At 38.0% G+C, this 23,524-nt stretch overlaps 1 protein-coding gene across 1 annotated transcript in view; it reads right to left on the reverse strand.

Annotated features, from left to right (window-relative positions):
* Positions 1–5: 5 nt before the first annotated feature.
* LOC127434733 (TGF-beta receptor type-1-like) overlaps positions 6–23,524 on the reverse strand; it is an 81,049-nt gene continuing 57,530 nt past the window's right edge. The window contains exons 4-9 of the mRNA XM_051687677.1: positions 17,916–18,146; positions 15,270–15,437; positions 9,114–9,270; positions 7,436–7,560; positions 7,072–7,202; positions 6–1,981 (exon numbers count right to left, since the gene is read on the reverse strand). Of these exons, the coding sequence (XP_051543637.1) occupies positions 1,856–1,981; positions 7,072–7,202; positions 7,436–7,560; positions 9,114–9,270; positions 15,270–15,437; positions 17,916–18,146 (938 nt within the window). The 3' untranslated portion in view covers positions 6–1,855. The remainder of the gene's footprint in view (positions 1,982–7,071; positions 7,203–7,435; positions 7,561–9,113; positions 9,271–15,269; positions 15,438–17,915; positions 18,147–23,524) is intronic.

The raw sequence follows: 23,524 nt of genomic DNA on the forward strand, positions 1-23,524 counted from the left end.
AAAAATCTCAAGTTGCACTCTTAATCACTGTATCTTCAGAAATGTATACCTTGAGAAAATAAAGTGTGAAACCTGTTTAGCCATGTTCAGCATGCCGTTTAAGTTTTCATTCATAAACGCAGCTATGGAAAACAACACTATCAAATAGCATACAGCTTTGAAACACTAGACAGCAAGCTTGTTTGGGTGGCAAATTTACCTCCATAGACATATAAACTGCTTGATCTTTTGCTACATTTATGTATTCTGTTACATACTGTATTGACCCTACTGTGTTATTATAGTCGATTCAAACAGAATTTTTTACATCAATGCACAAACAACCTCAACATATTCGATTGGTCCCTTAAGGCTTGCTCCAAAGTTTTGAAGCAGTCCTTGAATTCATTATTCACTTTTTGTTTACATTCTATTAGAAAAAGTTGCCACAAAATGTTGGAAAACCTATGGCTTAGTAAATATTCATTTGCTATATTTATAATGAATGTATCTTAGCATTTTTGCAAACTGAGAACAAAAGCTTGACTGTAAGAAATATTTTAGTCATACGTTTTCATCGCGCAACTTTCAGAAATGCTATTGTTTTTATTTTTAAAGCCAACTTGTCCATAGTCCAATCCCTGGGCTGCTCTTCATTTTCTTCGCATCAAGCGACAGTTACTTAATCCTTGCTATACTTCGTCCTTGATATAGTCATTTTGCAACTCAGTTTACTGGCCACAGACCCTCGTCAGTTTTCCAGTTTCTACCAATCAAATGATAGAACAAAGGTGGGTGTCCATTCACAGCACCATCAGGGTACTTGGGTCAGTCATTAGTTTCCCAATATGCAGCAATTCCCCCACAAATTACATAATGTCCAAAAAAGAAGCTGTAAAATGAGAAGAGGTCTGGATTGTTGTTGTTACATCCCTCAGTGCTGCATCAATGAAGATCATGAAGAGGCAGAAAATGAAAAATGGCACCAGCAAATTCAAGTGAAGCGGCCCCTTTTGCTCCTTGTGCATAACAGACATCCCATGAGAAACTTAAAGAATCTCTCCAACGTCAAAACGTTAGGACCAACGGTGACCGAAGGGGCCAGCTCACACCATGAGGGAGGGTTGGTTCAAAGCAGTGGCACTTTCTGGTAACACCTGGCTTGGAAGGCATGGTTGTCATCGTAGTTGAATTTGTAGTTGTTGCAGCAGAGCAGTAAAAATATAAAGTAGATAAGATTTATCTATATTGCATATGTCACAGCATGTTTGCCAAGACTGAATGAGGTCATGTCCAGTTTTGTTTGAGCAAAAAATGAGTGAAAACGAAAAGAACGAAAACATTTTCGTTATGCTGACCTGAATAACTGCAGTGATAAGCGAAAAGGAAAACAAGGTGCAAATAATAAGTTCCCAAAGAAACAGTCATCCCTTCATGAGAAAAAAACATAAAATCTACCCAGTCACTGAACAAGCACAATTTATAAATAAAAAAAAAACCTTCTTTGCTGGGCAGCTTTTTCGTTTAACCCAGCACCCAGGAGGCTTGCAAATATCTGCCATGCTATTGTTGGAGTCTGGTGCTGTGCTTCCATACAAAAACGATATTCCATCATCTGCAGGGCCAACCTATCAAAAAGTCCAGACGGACGTGCCTACCAAAGGTGGGGTATGGGTTATAACATCAAGAGTTCATATTCTCTTAGCCTCAAAGACCCAAAGTTCACAAGCAATGGTAAGACCAAAACAGAGGCAAAACAAAAGCAAAAATTCATTCAAAGTGCTTGTGTCCTCTCTTGAGGGCAGAGGGTAATACAATAAAGGATCATGATAGTTTGACTTTCAAAACGGTAAGCCAACTTCCCTTGCCTGCTGGCCTACATTTTAATACCCTCTTGTTGACTGAGCTGGGATAAAGTCTTTTTGATGCGCAAGGCAGTGAGGCGGGCGGCTCCGTTTGCGTACCAGCACTCTCGCATGATCTTGGCCATCACTCGCAGAGCCTGAAAACGAAACAAGAGAAAGATGTTAAAGACCCCATTCAAATGCTTGATAAGCAAAGTTTTCTTTCCTTACATCGAAAATATTCCAGAAATGAAAAGAAGGGCCCATCCTGTTTACTATAATAAATAACCAATAGTTTTAGTTTACATCACAGCCATGAATGATAATTTGTTACTTGCTATTGCTAGTCATGAGTAGGTAGTAGTAGGAAGTGGCAAAAAAAAATCTATCACACCCAATCAGAGCATATCTGATGTTTTATGGAACAGGATTTTGGACCAATGAGATTTCACTGTGGGCGGGGATACCCAGTGTGACACAACATAATGGAAACCAGCAAGCGTCTAAAACTCAGATAAACATGGAGGAGATGGCTTTTATTTCTTAAACATTCATTGTTGAACCACAAACATACTAATAGTGTTCAGTCCAAAAGTGCATCTGAAATGTTATGTTAAAGAAATGTCACAAACACTTATGGGCCATTCAGACTGAATAATTTCTTGTGCTAAAAAAGCTAGATGCAGTGCAACGAATAGAACAAAACACAGATGGCTGCAGATGCATTTTTCTTTAACCTAACATGTCTTCGGAAAAATGTGGAGTACCTGCGCGATGCGCTGAAGAAATTGTGAAACGCAACAAAATGGCCAAAAACGTCCATGTAGCGCATGTTTACATAGAAAAACGACTGGAAAACCTCAGATATACATGGAAGAGATGGTTTTTATTGTTGATACAATCATTGCCGTGCCAAAAATGTATATACTAATAGCATTCAGTCCAAAATTGCATTTTAAATCTTATTTACTGTATGTTATAGATATGCCACATAAATACTTCAGGGCCGTACAGACCAAGAGCTCTATTTTTGTGAGTGCGCAAAGCGCTGCTATGACCGTGAGTAACGTCTTATCCAATTTTCGTGAGAGCGCTAATTTTAAGCACAATTTTCGTGCCAGCGCAAAGCACAAATGGGCATGGGTGGGAGTGTTTGCGCTATTATGGGAGGATGCATGCAAACTGTGGGTGTATTGTATGTTAATGAAGTGGCGCAAAGCACAATTTGCTAATTTCCTGAGAAATAGGTCATTGCGCTAATACGTTTCAATACCACCTCTTAACTCAGCGCAAAATCCAAATTCAGTTCCTGCATTTGCAGTTTAGAGATTCCACGAGCAGGTGGTAATAAAGTTCATGTCCAAATTCTGAAAGTACAGAACATCAAACAATCGCCAATTTTTCCAGGGGTAATTGCTTGAGATTTGTATTAAACTTTCTAGAGGTCATGGTTTATTTTTCAGTTATTTGTATTATTATTTTTATTGTTATGTATTATTATTATTATTGTGTATTTACAATTGTATTTATGATTTAATTTTCCAACTGTTGCTGAGATGGAAGAAGGAGAGACTAAAATGTTTGAATTGGGAATTACTTTTTTACCACTTCGTTATTCTGATTATATTTTCGTTTTGTTTAAGGTGTAATTTGAATTTAGAAATATTTTTGTTTAATTTTTTCATGTTTGAATACATGAATTTTTTTTAAATCAAAATCGACCAGTAGAAGTGAAGTGCGTGCCGATACAATCACTGTTAATTCTAGCCATGATTTGTGTGTCAGTAGATGAAAATGATTAATATTACTTACATTCCCTATAATTTAACTGAGCGTACATCCAAATCCAGAAGAGAATCACATTTTCTATGCATATAAAAGGAGCGTGTCACTACAAAAAATATGCCTGGCATTCATCAAGGACGCAGTTTATGCACATTTTACACACATCTAATTCATTGCATACAGTCCATTTACACTACCAACTTCTTACGAATGTGCTGTCTTTGTTTACATCGCTGGTGCTTGACAGGATATGGAATGTAATAGGAGGCAGACGGTGGAAATCACAGAGAAAAACCTCAGAATTCAATTGCACTTAATCCAGCCCATTTGCGCGATTTCGCCAAACCTACTTGTGCCTAGACTTAGCGCATGCTTGCACAAAAATACCAAAATTTTATGGCCATGCCCACTGACTTTGCTCTTATGATTTATGGCATAGTGCTACGCTTAATGCTAGCGCTCTTAAAATAAGGCTGCAAGTGTTTTGCACTTAAAAAGCTAGATGCAGTGCAATGAAAAGAACAGAATGCAGGTGCCTCAAAACACTTTTCTCAACAACAACAAAATTTTTAAATTATTTTTTTTTAACCTGACACCTGTGGACGTGGCACTTCTGCATAAAATGCTGAAAAGACAGTAAGAGCAGCGCAATGGTAAAAGATGCTGGTCTGGCGCATATGTACATAGAAAAACAACCTCAGATTTAAATGCAAGAGATGGCTTTGATTGCTTATACAGAACATTCATTACTGAACCACAAAAATACTAAAAGCATTCAGTCCAAATAGCATCTGAAACACAAATATTTACAGTTGAACACGTTCTTGCACTAAAAAAAACTAGACACAGCACAATGAAAAGAATGCAAGTGTCGAGGCGCATTTTTTAAAATTGTTGTTCTTTTTAACCAAACATAGTATAAAAAAAACAGCGTCAAAAAACGTCCTAGCACATGTTTACATAGGAAAAACAACAGAAAAGTAGCATAGATGGACGCAATAACACGTTCCGTGTGAATGACCCTTGTTTGTACTTTGGTGTTTAATTCACAATAGCTCATCTGAAAGACATAAACTCTGAAACGCTTAAACTATTTTCCCCAAGCAGTTTTAGCAAACTGTTAAATGTCTCAGTATTCCACATTGAGGTTCACGCCAGCTCGGACATGCTAGAATGGATACAAATACATTTACTGTAGACATTTATGGCCTTCTTTCCATTATCTGCACATCATCGCCGAATGACTTCAGCGAGTCCTCCTCTAAGAGCCCTTAATAAAGTGAAGCTTGTGAGAGTTGGACAGAGTGCTGCTCCAACAGATTTACTTATCGCTTGGAATTTTATTGGATTCAAATTAGACAAAGCAAGCAAAAGAGCTTTCTATACTGAGCACACTGCTACCAGCCTACAAAATGCACAACAATCTCAAAAGAGATTTGAGCTCTCTTAGGGGTAATTACTCACACCCACATTCTGCTTGCGGTGTGGTAGTATTTTCTACAGAATGCAAATCAAACTATATCTGTTTTTGCTTAAGACAGAGATAGAGCTATGAAAACATAAACACTGTGATATGCAAATCTGTTTAATTTAGCTGCCGCCAAATAAAAAATTCTCTCACCAAATCGAAGGGTATCGCCTTGAGTGAGAAAATAAGGCCTCAAAAAACAACAGGCTGTTTTGAATGTGGTTGTTTTTAACGTCTGATCAATCTGATCTCTGAACAATCTGGCACAGTCTGATTTTTATCAATCAGTCCCATTGAAGGGGGAGGGGGGGGTTACACAGTGTATGTATATATATATATATATATATATATATACACATACACACACATACACAGTAAATATATTAATGCAAATGTAATACTAAACAAAAACAAAATAAAATGACATTTTTATCATCATTCTTATTTTTATTTATTTTTTAAATTATGAACATCTTACAGATTCTGTGACTTGTAAACCTCTGCACATGCAAACTTGTCAGCTTATCAGCAAAACTGTAATTTGCACCCCACATTATCTGATACAGGCTCAGATTTTACACTCAGATTGTATGCTCCGGTCAAAGTCAAAACACTTTCCAAAGACACAGATCTTTTTGCAGGCATCTGCATTTACAGACTAACCTGTAAACGAGGGCGAGAATGCAGAAATACCATCTGCTTAAATGCTGCACCAAACATTAAATGTCACTCGTACTGCAGCTGAGTCATGCACTAGATACGAGGTCCTCCAACACAGTTGGCAAGAAATAAAGACGGTATATCTATTTATGACAACAGAAGGCAAGACAAAGCGACATGCATCTCTATTTCACATAAGTTTCTAAAAAAAAAAAAAAAAAAAAAAAGAGGTTTGGCAGCCTTCAAATGATGCAGAAAGATTAGTTCAGTGGTTCTCAACTGATTTTGCTCAGATTTTACATTGGGCATCAAGTGGTGGCTAAACACAGAACCAAAATTGTTATTATACAAAAGTAAACCAAAATTTCCTTAAAACCAAACTATTATAATATAATTCACTCTCACTGCACGTGAACCCATATTTAATGTAGTCTGAATAATATTTTCCTTTAAGTATTTGGGGATGAGGGCATGTCACGTAACCCGTCCCATTTGGCACCTGCCTAATTTGGCTAGCTTTTACCAAGTGAGAAATTAATTTGTGCCAAAATACAGTAGAATTTGGTTTAGAGGCACAGCCTTTTATGATAACAAAAGATATGTCAAGCATTGAGAAGCCTATTTATTTTGCTATCCTATCTGTGCACGATTATAAGGTTAGTTGCGTATTATTAAATGTATTTAGCATTGTTTTTCCCTGCTGTCTGCGACCTTACCAGAACAGACCTGCGACCGACAAGTTAAGAACATTTGGATTATATTACATAGCTGTGGTATCGTGGATCAAATCCAATCAAATTGTGTTACTTCCCAAGTAAGAGAAGACACCGCTGAAGACAGAACAGAATGGTTTGGGTCCTCCTTTGATTAACGTTGGGGGGCAACAGACGGGAAATCTGAGAGAGGGGAAAATATGGCGGTACTCCTCTCACGCCACTCTGGTGGGGACTCTGGTTTGCTCAGACAAGACTGTGGTGTCCTCAATGACACAAGAATGCACACATGTGGGAATTTAAACAGCAGAAGAGCACCATTAGGATTCACTAATGCTCCATCCTGTGCAGGGGGCCGCAGTGATGTGATTACTCCGAAAGAGAGGGCATATTGTGTACGGCATAATGAAATGCTGGTGTTAACACATTTATCTATAAGGAGAATTTAAAATTATATATATATATATATATATATATATATATATATATATATATATATATATATATATATATATATATAAAAAGAGGATACATTTGATGAACAAAGTCAATAGCATATGCACAGGGTATCCAGGGTTAGGGTTAGGTTAGGCATTTTTTGGGCAAAGTTGTGCATGATTACCTCACAGCTTTGCCACCTGTTTGGAATGTTGGGTCGTAATTTCTGTTCACACACGACTCTCCTCATTTCCTCCACCGACGGGTCAGACTGCACCAGGTCGTAGTACGGCAGTTGGTAGTCTTCATGAATGCCTGTGGAAAAACAGTGTTTAGTCAAACCAGGGCTACAAGCACAAGGAAAAACATCTCTAGAAAATCATAAAACAACAGATGATATTGTCTTATGTTATGATGATACTGCTTATATGATTGAAAGATTAATTAGGACGATCACATGATAACACTTTATATGTTGTATTGATAATGGAGATTGAAGGGATAATTGGGAAAGTATTTGTTTAGGGAGTAGGAAAAAAGCATGTTACCTCCGATAGAACATCTGCTTGCTATTTCCCAGAAGACTAGTCCCATGGCATAGATGTCTGCCCTCTTGAAAGACTCAAAATGCTTCATATTTATTGAATCGTCAAGCACCTCTGGGGCCATATACCTGTTGAAGAGATATTTTATTTCATAAAACACACTAAAATAATGATAATCCCGAGTTTAGCAGATTTATGCACCCTAATGACATAAAAGGGTCCTTTTCAAGGTTTATTTTGTTGTTACTTAGCACTTATACGAACAAATACAATTTCCCCAAGGGCCGAGGTTTACAACTCAAAAAAGTCTCAGAAAAAGGAGAGAAACTAGCAGCTTGAGCTTATATGTTGGAAAAAAGAAAAGAAAAAAAATGTGCAGAGGTCCTCAACTTTGCAATTCTTTAAGACTAGTTCCCCCCAAAGGAATGTGCAAAAAAAAAATATTCATTGTTTTGGCTACTCACCCTCATGCTATTGATTTTCTTTTTTCTGTGGAACACAAAAGATACATTGGAGAATGTACAGAGTGCCTTTTTAGAATGGGATCTGGGGCTGTCAAGCCCAAAAAATAAGAAAAAAATAAAATAAATTTAAAAAACACCATAAAATCACATAAAATAGACCATATGACTAAAGACTAAATCCATACAACAGCTTAGTTTGAGGAAAAAAAACTACATTTAAGTCGTTATTTGCTGGATCTCTTAGATCTCATTCTATTCAAATACAGTGTTTAAATACATATTGTGCCAAGTCTGACATCAATGATAACCTTGATGATATTTTTTTTTAGTTTTGGGGCTCGACAGCCACCGTTCCCTTTCATTGAATGGAAAAGAGCAGCCAGACATTCTCCAAAAAATCTACGTTCCATGAGAAAGAAAAAAACATGGTTTTAAAACAAAATGAGGGTGAGTAAATTCATTTTGGGGCGAACTATTCCTTTAATTCAAATTTTAAGTACTTATAATGTTTAAATACATCTGAAACATCTAACAAAATGCCCCAGTAGTAAAGACCATCCTAAAGCCTTTCAACTGACGCTAAGGTAGCGTTAATAGCTGTTATGATACCAGGAGGGGGGGGAATAACACAACTAGGTTATTGTGAAGACTTTCACAGGACATAAGGGCATTAAAAGGACTATTTCCCCCCAAATTCAGGAGGGGGAAGTCAGTTTCTTTATCCTGATTAATCTGTATATTTTTTAGGGTCTGGTGAGGTGGAGTTCAGGCCGTGAGCCAGGACAGTAGTAGGGTTAACAGAGAAGTTTCCAACTTTAAAAACGTGACAATGCCAGACTTCCTATTACCCTCAGAAAGGCTCTTCACAATGAGCACGTTGAGAAGTGGGCACTAATTTCATGCTGTTCTTCACTTGTTGAGGCAATTGGGTTAAGTAAGCTGAGAGCATGTTAATTTAATTGGACGCAATTTAAAAAATGCAGTTACTAAAATAATTGTAAATGGAAGAGTTACGGAACCATAATCGTTAAATGGATTTGGAATCAAACCAGAATTGTTATATTCCCATCCTTACCTGTTGGTGGGAGAAGACGTAAGAGACAAACAAAGAAAAATATCGCTTTAAGTAGAAAAAAAAGCAAACCTCAACTGCTAACCACCACATTTAACTGAAGAACTAGAAGAGTGGCAGAAGTTTCTTGACAGGGGAACATTACCTTTTGGTGCCCACTCTGTGATTGGGTGCAATATCGATGGTATCGGTGGCCGAGTCGTGGCGTACAGCCAAGCCTAAGTCAGCAATACAGCATGTGCCATTCTTCTTGACTAGAATATTCTTTGATTTCAGATCCCTGTGTGCGATAGCAGGCTTGCCTGAAATCAAACGAAGGAACACGAGGTTAGAGAAGTTCACAATCTAACGAGAAAGAGTTTTAAAGAAAAGCGACAGACAAATGATCAATTAAACTAGGCGAGGAAGGTATTCTTATCTAGAAAGGTATGACACTAACAAAAAAGACATGTTTTTGGACATGTACCATGGTAATTGGTATTTTACATGATTAAACATTCATTCAGAAGATGCTTTTATCTAAATTGATTTAAAAGAGGAATATAATACAATTCCTGTGTAATGTGCAATTCACCATAAGGAGACAGTAACACCATGATTACCATGGTACTACCATGTTTATTTGGACATGCACAACTGTCCTAACATGTTTGTCAAACATGTATTGTGGTAATACCGTGTTCTTTGAACATGTACCATTTACCATCTTTGGACATACTACCACGTTTATTTAAGCATACCGTACCTTTCAAATGTAGCTGCAAATTAGTAAACCAATCCATTCAGATGAACAAATCAAATCAGTTATTTTGTTTTTGTATCAAGCTCTAACTCCAGAAGCTGCTGAAGTAAATCATCATGTCCATACCTCTCTCTCTCTCTTTCTCTTCCCGTCTAGTGCAGCAGCGCATTCAGCGCCTGCTGAGTTTAGTATGAGCATGCGCAGTGAGGAAGCACTTTGTTTGTCGCACTGTGGTTACTGAACTTAAGATGTTACAGATGTGTAAACCTTTCTAAACTTGTTAATTCGACATGCAAATGCCATTATACTGCATCTCCGTAAGCGAACGACGCAATTAAACTATCGCTCCTGATTATTATCAAGAAGTTGTCAACATTACAATCGCCTGAGGTTGGAGCGATCTAGTTTTGCCATCTTTCATGTCATTTCGTATCTTCCTCAGTCATTAAGGCCTAAAAACCCATTGGCTCATCTCACTTATGCATCTGTCTGTTCGAAAAGCCTCCTCACCAGCTAGAGGCCAAAAGTGCGGGAGGGGTGGATGTTATAGCTATATTTAGTAATTTAATCTGGTCTAAGAAATCACAAAATATAATGTGACCAAATGCTATAATGTAGTTAATAATAATATTAACAATAATTATATCTGCTATATATGTTAAATAGCCTTGAAGTTAATAAAAATGTAATTAAAAATAAATTAATAATTTTAATGAACAATAATCCCTTTTAGTGTATTTATCATACCTCTGACTAATGTTCATTGTGAAATGTATGTTTTTTGCATAGTTTATTCAATTGGCATGATATTTTTTATAAGCTCCTCATTCCAAATCTGGAGAAATGCTGTCATTTCCTCCTCTATGTCGGCGCATGATATTAGTTTTGAAGGCTATGTTCATTGAATAGCCAAAATATTTGGAAATATGTGAATGAGAAAAAGTTGTTTGAGTAACAATATACATTATGCAATGTAGAGATCAGGCAATTATGTAATTATTGAAATGTCAATTTTCAAATTGAATTAATTGTTTAAATTGAATTATTTGACATAAAAGGATGACGAGATTGAAGAGAATGAGAGAGATTGAGAGAGCATTTTAAAAGGTAAAAAAATTGCCATTGTAAAGGTAAAAAATGCCACTGGAAATCAATTCCAACATTAATGGAAAATTTAATTTCTGACCCTGGTTCCATCTGACCTTTACAGGTATTTTTTTTCTGCCTTGTGGTTCAATCAATTTTAATAAGTATGTAAAAGTTTACAAACAGTAATAATAATATAATATAAATACCAACATATTAATATCTACATTACATTAAATATATTATGATTTATCTTTAATATACATATTATCTGTTTTCAGTATATGTCATAACTGATTTAGCCACAAGGTTGTCTCTCAGTATTTTTTATTTTCTCTCTCTATTAACATTTACAATGCATTTTGTCAACATCATCAAGCAGCCATTTTAAATGTTAGTGCTGAGCAGGCTTGAACTTTTAAAGAGATAGTTCACCCAAAATTCAGAATTCTTGTAACCCAAAAGGAGATGTTAGGCATGTTAGTTTCAGTCATCATTCACTTTCATTGTATAGGAAAAAAAAAAAAAAAAAGATGCATTGGTGACTGGGATTACATTCTGCCTAACATACACTATATTGCCAAAAGTATTCGCTCATCTGCCTTTAGATGCATATGAATTTAAGTGACATCCCATTCTTAATCCATAGGGTTTAATATGACGTCGGCCCACCCTTTGCAGCTATAACAGCTTCAACTCTTCTGGGAAGGCTTTCCACAAGGTTTAGGAGTGTGTTTATGGGAATTTTTGACCATTCTTCCAGAAGCGCATTTGTGAGGTCAGACACTGATTTTGGACGAGAAGGCCTGGCTCGCAGTCATTGCTCTAATTCATCCCAAAGGTGCTCTATCGGGTTGAGGTCAGGACTCTGTGCAGGCCAGTCAAGTTCTTCCACACCAAACTCCATGTCTTTATGGACCTTGCTTTGTGCACTGGTGTGCAGTCATGTTGGAACAGGAAGGGGCCATCTCCAAACTGTTCCCACAAAGTTGGGAGCATGGAATTGTCCAAAATCTCTTGGTATGCTGAAGCATTCAGAGTTCCTTTCACTGGAACTAAGTGGCCAAGCCCAGTTCCTGAAAAACAACCCCACGCCATAATCCCCCCTCCACCAAACTTCACAGCTGGCACAATGCAGTCAGACAAGTACCGTTCTCCTGGCAAACGCCAAACCCAGACTAGTCCATCAGATTGCCAGATGGAGAAGTGTGATTTGTCACTCCAGAGAACGCGTATCCACTGCTCTAGAGTCCAGTGGCGGCGTGCTTTACACCACTGCATCCGACGCTTTGCATTGCACTTGGTGATGTATGGCTTGGATGCAGCTGCTCGGCCATGGAAACCCATTCCATGAAGCTCTCTACGCACTGTCCTTGAGCTAATCTGAAGGCCACATGAACTTTGGAGGTCTGCAGCGATTGACTCTGCAGAAAGTTGGCGACCTCTGCGCACTATGCGCCTCAGCATCCGCTGACCCCGCTCTGTCATTTTACGTGGTCTACCACTTCGTGGCTGAGTTGCTGTCATTCCTAATCGCTTCCACTTTGTTATAATACCACTGACAGTTGACTGTGGAATATTTAGTAGCGAGGAAATTTCACGACTGGACTTGTTGCACAGGTGGCATCCTATCACAATACCACGCTGGAATTCACTGAGCTCCTGAGAGCAGCCCATTCTTTCACAAATGTTTGTAGAAGCAGTCTGCATGCCTAGGTGCTTCATTTTATACACCTGTGGCCATGGAAGTGATTGGAACACTTGAATTCAATTATTTGGATGGGTGAGCGAATACTTTTGGCAATATAGTGTATGTTGTGTTCCACAGAAGAGAGAAATTCATACAGGCTTGAGGGTAATGATGACAGAAATTTCATTTTGGTGAACTATCCTTTTAACTACCTGTTTAAGTGTTTGTTAAATATATTTTACAAGAACAACAATAAACCTCATTGGCACATGATTGCATCACATCTTGCTGAGAAACAAGTGACTGAAGAGAAGGGACATTATGTAGGCTGTAATGAATACTTAAAATAATTCCATCTGAATAAAACTAGAAGTAAGAATTTAAATAAGTAGCTCCCGTGAGATTTAGGTGTGATTGTTGTAAAATGTTATTTCCCCCCCCCAGTGCGTAAATCCCACCATATGAATTCCCCCCCATTTTCAGAACTGTGTTATATACAATGGTTTTGATGGTTCTGAATGATTCAAAGAGTACCATGGTACTACCGTCTGATACAACTACTGTCCTATGGTACCACCACAGTACTTTGTCTAAGGGATGAGGAATACCATGCACTCCGAACATGCAGTAATTTCTGGCCTATAGACACCATTGGGAAAACTTCCAACATGTCACAGTCAAACACACACACACATACACACTCATGTGCACAGTGACACGCCTCCGCACACACTAACGTGGATGTAAACCCACACAAGCAAGCACTGTGTTCCCTGAGGGACAATTTCACAGTGCCCCATGAGCTAAATAAACACTTTTCATTATTCGCTGATGGTTAAATGCTGCCCCAGCATGCATATTGCTCTAAACCTTCAAGCACACAAGGGAAACCAACAGAACTGGTCCTCTGCCTTTCGAAGACTACATGCAGATTAGTGTTGCACGCACTGCAAAGAAAATCTTAAAAGTCTGTTTCAAAGCACAACCAGGAATTTCTCACATTTAGGACTAGATTTTAAAATTTCCTGAAAGAATTGTGAAAAGTGCTTGCCCATGCAAAAAAAAAAAAAAAAAAAAAAAAAACGGCTGGTAAGAGTCATTCGTTCAGGAATCAGACTACATTGGTTGCGCTGTATTTTTCACACTGTACATTCAAAAGAACCTCCACATAGAGTCATTCGTTCAGGAATCGGACTACATTGGTTGCGCTAAATTGCAATGAGGTTGCAAAGGTTTTCTGGGTGGCTGCAAGCATGTTGCTATGTGGCTAATAGGGAGTACTTGGTAGTTGCTAGGGTGTTCTGGGTGGTTGCTATGTGGTTACTTACTGGTCCTAGTCAAAGGAGCCCACCCCCAAGTCTTAATCTGGATTACATTTACACCTTGCATTCACATGCATCTCTTGTTTAATTGAACAAAGAACCATTCGCAATTTCCCATACAAAATAGAAAACAGCACTTACAGATTGCATATTACTTGCATCGATTTTGTTACTTAGATAACAATAAAGAATTATCATTTATACCTTTGTTGAATCTGTCCCTGACCCCCTCTGAAGCCACAACCACATTAATACGTTTTCAGTTGAAAATTCTTGTTTTCCGTTTCCAAACGTAATAGTTTTTCAATGTATGCAGTACTAGAAATCATTATAGAAAGTCTTTTACACGAGATATCAGACAATTTGCGCATCAAAGTTTCATTTTTACGGTTAGGGGTTTTGAAAAACCCTGAACAATAGTAATAGAGAAGCTTGTCTTAGCAAGTGCCACTAAAAATACATCACTTTTCAGCAGTCATAAACAAATTAAAGCTTTGTTTATACCTTTCACACTACAATAGGCCCTGTTAAATTGATCTTAAAAAGTCTCGATTGTGACACACTGTCAAAGTGTAATGGGGCATTATGTCTCAATTATATGAATGTAACAAAGCTGCCGTGCCGTTAAATGAAGCTTGCCGCAACAACAAACACCTCTGTTGATGACATAATTATTCAAGAAATCCCATTAAATACTTATGAAAGCAACACAGCAGTCTAAATAAATCTCAAACCAGCAAAAATGCTTAAAAGTTTGGAACCGGAAAGGAAAAATGTGATTCAAACTACTATTTTGCTAAATAAAAAAATAATTCCCTGAGCCTGTGGTGGCTAAATAAGCAAGGCTTGTAAAGGTGCAATATTGATTTGGCATCATTTGATTGAAAACAGTACAGCCTGTGTGAAAAGGAATTACCAGCTCACTATAAATGAGTAACCAAATTAACATCTGCTATGGCTGACATGGTGACAACATCCAATACAGACACTTGCTGAGGCTGCCCAGGGAAATATATTGAAATATATCTCATGGTACTGAATGATTACCATATTCATACACCATGGCATTTATATGGTAACCTTAGGTAATTAAAAAATACCATGATATTAAGATCATTAACAAATACAGATTTCCAAGATTTCCTTTAATACGCAAATAAAACATTATTAAACAAAGTGGCTCTGTGATGCCATCAAAACATTGCTCTTTGTTTATGAGTCACAATATTGACCAAATACCATGGTACTACCATGGTACTTTTTTGTAATTTTTTGTTAACTTCATCACTAGGAGGAATTTTGCCAACATACAGTATACTCAAAATGTACAAAGGTACACAGTAGCTGCAAAAAGATCATTCATTTCTGTTTGATAACAGGCGGTCGGTGCACCAACCACAGGTGTGAGAGTTATTGTGCAAATGTCTGTGGTTTTCAGAACACAGGTGAGCAAACAAATACCTTGTGTTCCGACAATCTCCATATGCAGGTGAGCCAGGCCACTGGCAGTGGACAAAGACAGCTTGATCATGCCCTCCACCGTCACTGTGTACCGATTCAGGTAGTCAAACAGAGAGCCATGCTCATGGTAGTCTGATACCAACCACAGCTGGGTCCATGTCCCATTGTCTGAGAGAAAGAGAGAGTGAGAGAGATTGAGAAAGAAAAGACAGATTAGATGATCAAATAGCAGCCATTCTCAGAGTGCGAGACCTCCAGATGGCTTGTGAGATCTCAAATCCGCTGGTGGACTTCAACAACTGCTCAAAATAAACTCAAACTCACACAACATGCTTCCAAAATCACTCTGAAAAAAGGAGAGTATGTTGCTGAATATCACTTATAACAGAGTCTAAGGCTAAGAATTGTTAATCAGATACAAGAGTCAAGAAATTCAGCAACACTTTTTTTTCTCTAAATGAACTCTGTCTGATGTGAAATGGGATCTGATGGTAATGTACTGTAGCTAAATCAGAGTCTGCCCTAAAGTCTCTATGATTCTCCAGCCACAAGATAAGGCCCGGGTTCCTTCTTCATTACAAGTCTGCAGGATTTTTCCAATTTTATCTTCCAACAGGTGGAAATGCTCAGCCTGATTTCACATAAAAATCAGCAAGTGTGTGCCAATTTTTCTTTAGCCAAAATCGGTATACGTTGACCGAATTTGAAAACACTGCCCCCAGAGGCTAAAGCGGTAAGTGTTTCAGAGCATATAAACAAGCGTGACATCCATTTATATCCAGGAGAGGTCGCCAGAAGCCAGTTGTAAAAAGAATTGTTTTCAGCTGAACATGGTTTTAAACAGTGAAGAGAAATGCTTATTTTACTTAATCTACCCCCCCAACCAAAACCCAAATCTAACCCTAACCATTAGTAAAGACAAAATGCAATGTTAGGGATCAAAATGCAACCTCTTTATCATGCTAGTTATTGTTTAAACGAACATGATTACTTCCTCGTTTCAATGGGGACTGAACTGCGGTCTCCCATGCAACTGACGCAACCAGTCGTGCCACGAGGGAAAGTAATTGTTGTTGAGCCATTCCAGATATCTCTGATGGGAGATTGGGCATGTCAGTGAGTCAGCATACTGTTTCCAATCCTAGGGTACCAGAACTTTTGGAAACAGCATGCTGACTTCCCAGGTGATCATGTTGAAACGCTAAGTCTGATTATTTCGTAAAGTAATAACATGCCTTTCCTCAACAATTCGCATGATTTGTGGCAACATGACTGTCGCATAAACAATGCATGGCGAGTTGCATTTCAAAGATTTATACTTCGTTTTAGGGATTTGCTTAAATCCCTAAACCAAATAATGAACAACAGTAATAGTGATGCTGTTGGTTTCAACAATTTCAAGGGCAGGTTATAACAGAGGCAAGTTTTGGAATGACTTGAATAACAACTTGAACATTGTCTTAAATACCAAAAAAACTTCAAATCTCAAGTTTATTTATGAAGGCAATTAGTATTATGTGTATTTGTATCCTTCAGGTCCCTCAAAAGAATTTGGATATTTTCTTAGATTAGGTAAATGTTCACGCAAAAATAAAACTTCTGTCATAATTTACTCATCCTCATGATGTTTCAAACCAGGGTCAGAAATTAAGGGGAGCTCAGGGCAAAAATGCCACCAAAAATGACCCTGAAATTCAAAACGTGGGGGGAAAAATGCCTTTGTAATGAATTCTAAGGATATATTCTCAACATTTCTCATACATCTCAAAGTCCTAGTTATACATATTATGGCACAAATAAGAGTTGATTTCATTTTTAGGTTAAGAGGTAATAAATTCTGAATCTTGAGAATTTGTTTTTACTGAATTGATTAAATGAATGCATTTGACATATTGGATGAAACACAGTTCATGTTTTAAAAGGTTAGGAAAATAAATAAAGTAAAAAATGCTCCTGGAAATCAAATCCAGGGGGCAAATATTGCCCCTTAATATAAAACTTAATTTCTGGCACTGTTCCAAACTCATTTGACTTTCTAATGCTGAACACAAAGGAACAAAATTTTATGGATATTCCAATCCGTCTTTTCAATACAAAGGCAGTTGATAGTGACTCACTATAAAGCTTAAAAAAGCACTCAAACTTGTTGTAAAAATAGTCAGTGCTGCTTGTGCGTCATATTCCAAGTCTTATAAAGGCATACGATAGGTTTTAATGAGAAACAATAAAAAAAATTAAGGAACTTTTCAGTGAAAATCTTGATGTCTGCTGTGCATTCATGAGCACTGTGAGAGAAGCTTGTTCACAGTGGCTCACATGGTCATGCAAGAATTTGCAGTATTTTAAGCGCTACGTTTGTGATACTTTTTGGGAGCTTTAAGCTTTATTGTGAGTCACTATCCACTGCAGTTGTTTTGAAAAGACAGACTGGAATACTTATTGTATTTTCACCTTTTGTGTTCCACATAAGAAATTCAAACGGTTTTGGAATGACATGAGGGTGGATAATTTCTGACAGAATTTTAAGCATTAAAAGACATCACTTGTCAAGTCTTTAAACAGAACATGTTGTGTGACCACATTAAAACGAGGCGCAATCAAGGCGAGACTTATAAACAAATCCCTGCATGCATCAGTGCTGCTGACCTTTGTTGTCAGCAGCGATAAAGCCGAGGATGTTCTCATGCCTGAGCATCACAGTCTGGTAGATCTCAGCCTCCCGAAACCAGGACCGCTCCTCTCTGGAGGAGAAGATCTTCACTGCCACCTCCTCTCCTCTCCACTTCCCCCGCCACACCTCTCCAAAGCGGCCCTTGCCGATGCTCTCCTGCAGGATGATGGTTCTGGCTATGGTCCTCTGCACCAGCAGAGGAAGACCTGGAAAAGATGAAACAGACAGATTATATATATAGACAGAAAGAGAAAAGAATGAGATGCCAAGAACTGTGCTTTTTGGCTCATAATTGGGCCTTAGAATATGCACAAAAAAATAAAAATAAAAATAACTGGTAACCCTTTAAAATAAGGTTCCATTTGTGAACATTAGTTAACATTATTTAACAAACTAACAATGAACAATACTTATACAGCATTTATTGATCTTGGTTAATGTTAATTTCAACATATACTAATACATTTTTAAAATCAAAGTTGTATTTGTTAACATTAGTTAATGCACTATGAACTAACATGAATGAAAAATTAACAATTGTATTTTTATTAACTAACATTAACAAAGATGAATAAATACTGCAAAAATATATTCTTCATTGCAAGATACCTAATGCATTAAATAATGCTAACAAATGGAACCTTATTGTAAAGTGTTACCCAATAACCAATACTATTACTGTTATTCATCTTATATATATATATATATATATATATATATATATATATATATATATATATATATATATACACAATTTAATACATATTTTTAACAGGCTGTCATACCCACAACTGGTCATTATTTAGACTCATTTAAGTCTTACAAACTTTATAAATGTACATTTTTAAACATAGCTTTTAGAAAGTATACAATACAGTAACAGTTTTCAGTTTTTCATGGTTTTCACCCAGAGTTTGAGTCTGACATGTCCAAAAGTAAAGATTTTGAGTTGAGTAAAGACTGTTGCTTGAGTGAGTAAATTGTTAGATTAAACCAAGCAAGTAAGTTCAATACAGACCACAAGTCACTTCGATGACTCACTAAAAAGAACTGGCTCATAGTAGTCATTCTTTCGTGAAATCACTGGCCGTATGTGGCAGGGAATTAAATATCATCACAGACTTTAAGGGAATAAAAACTCTGCCGTGAACACCGCTGCCTCTCTCCCGGATGAGCTAAATACTTTTTATGCACGGTTCGAGGGAAATAACACAGCCCTTGCGGAGTGAGCTCTCGCAGCTGAAGCTACAGAGGTTAGTTCACTCTCTGTCTCTGTAGCGGATGTGACCCGATCCTTCCAACGGGTGAATATCCGTAAAGCCGTGGGTCCAGACGGCATTTCGGGCCACGTCATCAGTTCGTGCGCGAACCAACTGGCTGGTGTTTTTACAGACATTTTCAACCTTTCCCTCTCTTTGTCTGTAGTCCCCACATGCTTTAAAACGTCCACCATTGTGCCTGTACCAAAGCAATCCAAAATCACTTTCTTAAATGACTGGCATCCTGTTGCTCTGACCCCCATCATCAGCAAATGCTTTGAGAGACTAATCAGAGATTACATCTGCTCTGTGCTGGCTCCATCACTGGACCCATTGCAGTTTGCTTACTACAGCAACCGCTCCACTGATGATGCCATTGCATCAACAATACACACTGCTCTCTCCCACCTGGAAAAAAAGAACACTTATGTGAGAATGTTGTTTGTAGACTACAGCTCAGCATTCAACACCATAGTGCCCTCCAAGCTTGATTAGAAACTCTGGACTTAAACAGCTCGCTGTGCAGCTGGATCCTGGACTTCCTGTCAAGCAGATGCCAGGTGGTTAGAATGGGCAGTAACATCTCCTCATCACTGACCCTCAACACTGGAGCCCTGCAGGGCTGTGTTCTCAGCCCACTCCTGTATTCCCTGTACACACTTGACTGTGTGGCAACACATAGCTCCAATGCCATCATTAAGTTTGCTGATGATACGACGGTGATAGGTCTGATCACTGACAATGATGAAACAGCCTACAGAGAGGAGGTGCACAATCTGACACGCTGGTGTCAGGAGCACAACCTCTCCCTAAACATTAGTAAGGCAAAGGAGCTTGTGGTGGACTTCAGGAGAAGAGAAAGAGAACACAGCCCCATCACCATCAATGGAGCACCAATGGAGAGAGTCAGCAGCTTCAAGTTCCTGGGTGTCCACATCACTGTTAACTCACATGGTCCGTCCACACTGAGGCCGTTGTGAAGAAGGCTCATCAGCGCCTCTTCTTCCCGAGACGGCTGAGGAAGTTTGGAATGAACAGCCACATCCTCACACGGTTCTACGCCAGCACTGTAGAGAGCATCCTGACTGGCTGCATCTCCGCCTGGTGCGGCAATAGCACCGCCCACAACCGCAAAGCCCTGCAAAGGGTGGTGCGAACTGCCAGACACATCATCGGAGGTGAGCTTCCCTCCCTCCAGGACATATATACCAGGTGGTGTGTGAAAAAAGCTCAGAGGATCATCAGAGACTCCAGCCACCCGAGCCATGGGCTGCTCTCACTGCTACCATCAGGCTGACGGTATCGCAGCATCAGGACCCGCACCAGCCGATTTCATGACAGCTTCTTCCCCCAAGCAATCAGACTTTTGAACTCTTGATCTCTCACGATCAATATACATCAGCACTGCACTTTATTAATCTTATTATCTCACACTGGACTGTCATAAATTATATTCTCTTAACAACACACTGGCAACTGACTATCAACCGACAGCCTGAATGTCAATACATTACAATACAACCTACTGTACATTTTATATATACTATATATACTATTTTTTTTTATTGTATAATGTGTATTCTATATTGTGTGTATTGTATAATGTACATTGTATGTTATTATTTGTATATTGTGTTGTGTGTTATTATGTGTATATTAGATTTTAAATTGTGCTGTGTAAATCTGATGTTTATTGTAAACTGGTATATGTCTCATCACTGTCACGACTGCTATGTTACTCGGAACTGCACCCAAGAATTTCACACACTATTGCACTTGTGTATATGGTTGTGTGACAATAAAAGTGATTTGATTTGATTTTTTGATTTGATTCGTATGTTCGTTCTTGCATGCAACCAGCAAACAGAGTGCAACTGAAAGTTGTGCAGTCTATTTATTGCCCATTTTTTGCAGAGCCCAATCTTGCTCTCATCAAATTGTTTTCTAATTGCAAGCTCACATCTCGGCTTAAATAGAAAATGGTTTCTCCATGGGGTAGTAGACTTCACAGTGAACACTGGCATTAAATTGTGCAGAAAACAGTGGCATTAAGTATTTAAGACCTCATTTAGATCAGATGCTATGGTGTCATGAGAGGAAATCAACTAAATTGGTTAAGTGTCTGAATTAATTCAGAGTCAAGTGCAGCACAGGCAACACATTCATTCATACCAGTGAAATGACCAGCTGAGACTCCAACAAGAATAGAATATTTGGAATTATAGCAGAGCATCCAAATTATCGACAAGTCTATGTCACATTAGTACAGTGAGAGGGGAAATCTTAATTATTGAAAAACAATTGAAAGCAGATTGAGATGGTGCAGGTGCTGCAGCATGTGTATGAGCTGTGGCGCTCAAAAGGGAGAGGCAGGTTTGAATCTCACTATTGTTGTCCAACTTCTGCTGTTGACTGTCCCTGTCAATTAAAAAGGCTGAAAAAAGCAGAGATGGAAAGGAATGCCAGAGGAGATGTGTGTGCGTGTAGGAATTGAAGAGAAACAAATCAAAACCGATTAACCTCTATGGACAATCTCAAGGTTTATGTTCTCTAGCAACATTACGGTGAGTCATTCTACACTTATGCCTTCAGGGACGGACTCAAAGGACTAGTGGCACTTCAAAAATAGAAGGGCAGGCCATTAGGAGCCAAATGGTGCATGCATTCTGTATGGAAATGGTAAGAGGCCATGGAGGCAACGTATGGGGTTGGTATGAGCTAATCGGTATTCGGCCAACAGCAACAATGCCACTAAAAGCTTACCGATCCATGCGATAATCTCTCAGAGAAGAACTTGATCATTTCGGCCTTTGCATGGCTGGGATATTCAGAGCAGGCAGGGTGAAAGGATGCATGAGTACATAAGGGCTAATACTAACACCAGATGCTGCACTTATTAAGTCCTGTACAATTATTCAAACCAGAAACCCCATTCTTAGAATCAGGGTTGTGGCCATGTAGAAATCAACTGAAAAATCCTTTTAAATTCCAATCCAGTTCCTGAAAGTCAATTGAATTTGAATTGAGGTAGCAAACAAGATGCAGAAATGCAATTCAAACTTGAATTTAAGAAAGTAGAATTCAAATAGAATGGAATTCAATTTAGTTTTATAGTTTTTCATTTTAGTAATACATCTAATTTTTCAGTATGAACTATGCATAAACATGTAATCGTACACACTTATCACACAAACATATTCTGGAAACATATTTCAACAAAGGGCCATATGAAAACACAGACAAAGTCGCTGAACTGAGTCATAAAAATTAAGAGTAAATCACAGAATTTTGGGATGAAATAAATTACAATTTGACAATTAAATCAAATTGCAATATGGCCAAGTGTGATATTTTGAGCACAAAACAGCATAAAATGTAAGTAAAACATATAACATGAAATTCAGAAAATATTATGGATTTCATTGGCCCTACATTAGATGTTATTAATAATCAATTTCTCAATTGACATCTACAGTATATACATTTTTTTATTGCATTTATTTAAATTTTATTAGCCTCTATGGAACATGGTGAAAGAACTTAATTTCCCAGAAGACTCTAATTTACCCCAAAGTCTTCAAAATGGAGCCAAACTACATGAAGCATGAAGCAACTCACATCATGGAAACCTCAAACGTAATTTTTTACGTTTGTCGCAAAATTTGTGTCAGACTAACAAAATTCCTTTGTTGTGGGACTGTGATGAATTTCTTTGAATGGCAATTCAGTAAATTCCATGGAAACCGTGAAAAATAATGAAAACAGTAAAGAAGTAGTGGGAGAATGTGTGTGGGCTGACTATCTCTTGACCTTCTCGGTTATATATGCTTCCAATCACTGATTCAATTTGCCTATGACAGGTATGGCAAGGTCAGGCAGACAGGCGGAGAACTGCAGAGACTGAGAGCAGTGTCGTGGGACAGATATGTGGGGTACAGACACAACCAACAGAGGAAGACAGAGAAAAAAAATGATGTGTACAACGTGACTCACTGGTGAGGTTATGTCATGCAAGAGATCCAGACACAGACAGATACAGTAAGACATGTTAGAGGCGCTACACTAAGCCAGACCAACAGACTCAATCAAATGTGGCTGAGGATGTCTAACAGACACCAGACTGCTGAAATGCATTAAGAAATAGGTTAACAGGAATTGGAATAAAATACGTTCTTTAAACCTAATTAAAGAACCTATTTAAACCTATTCTTTAAACCTAAGGCCTCCTTTAAAAGTGAACTGAGCAATTTATTTGAAGTTAAAAATACTTTCTCCTTTCGGTTTAAAGTCAACGTGAAATCAACTAGCATTCCTTTTTTGTAATG

Source organism: Myxocyprinus asiaticus, chromosome 44, assembly GCF_019703515.2.
Source record: "Myxocyprinus asiaticus isolate MX2 ecotype Aquarium Trade chromosome 44, UBuf_Myxa_2, whole genome shotgun sequence".
NCBI lineage: Eukaryota > Metazoa > Chordata > Actinopteri > Cypriniformes > Catostomidae > Myxocyprinus > Myxocyprinus asiaticus.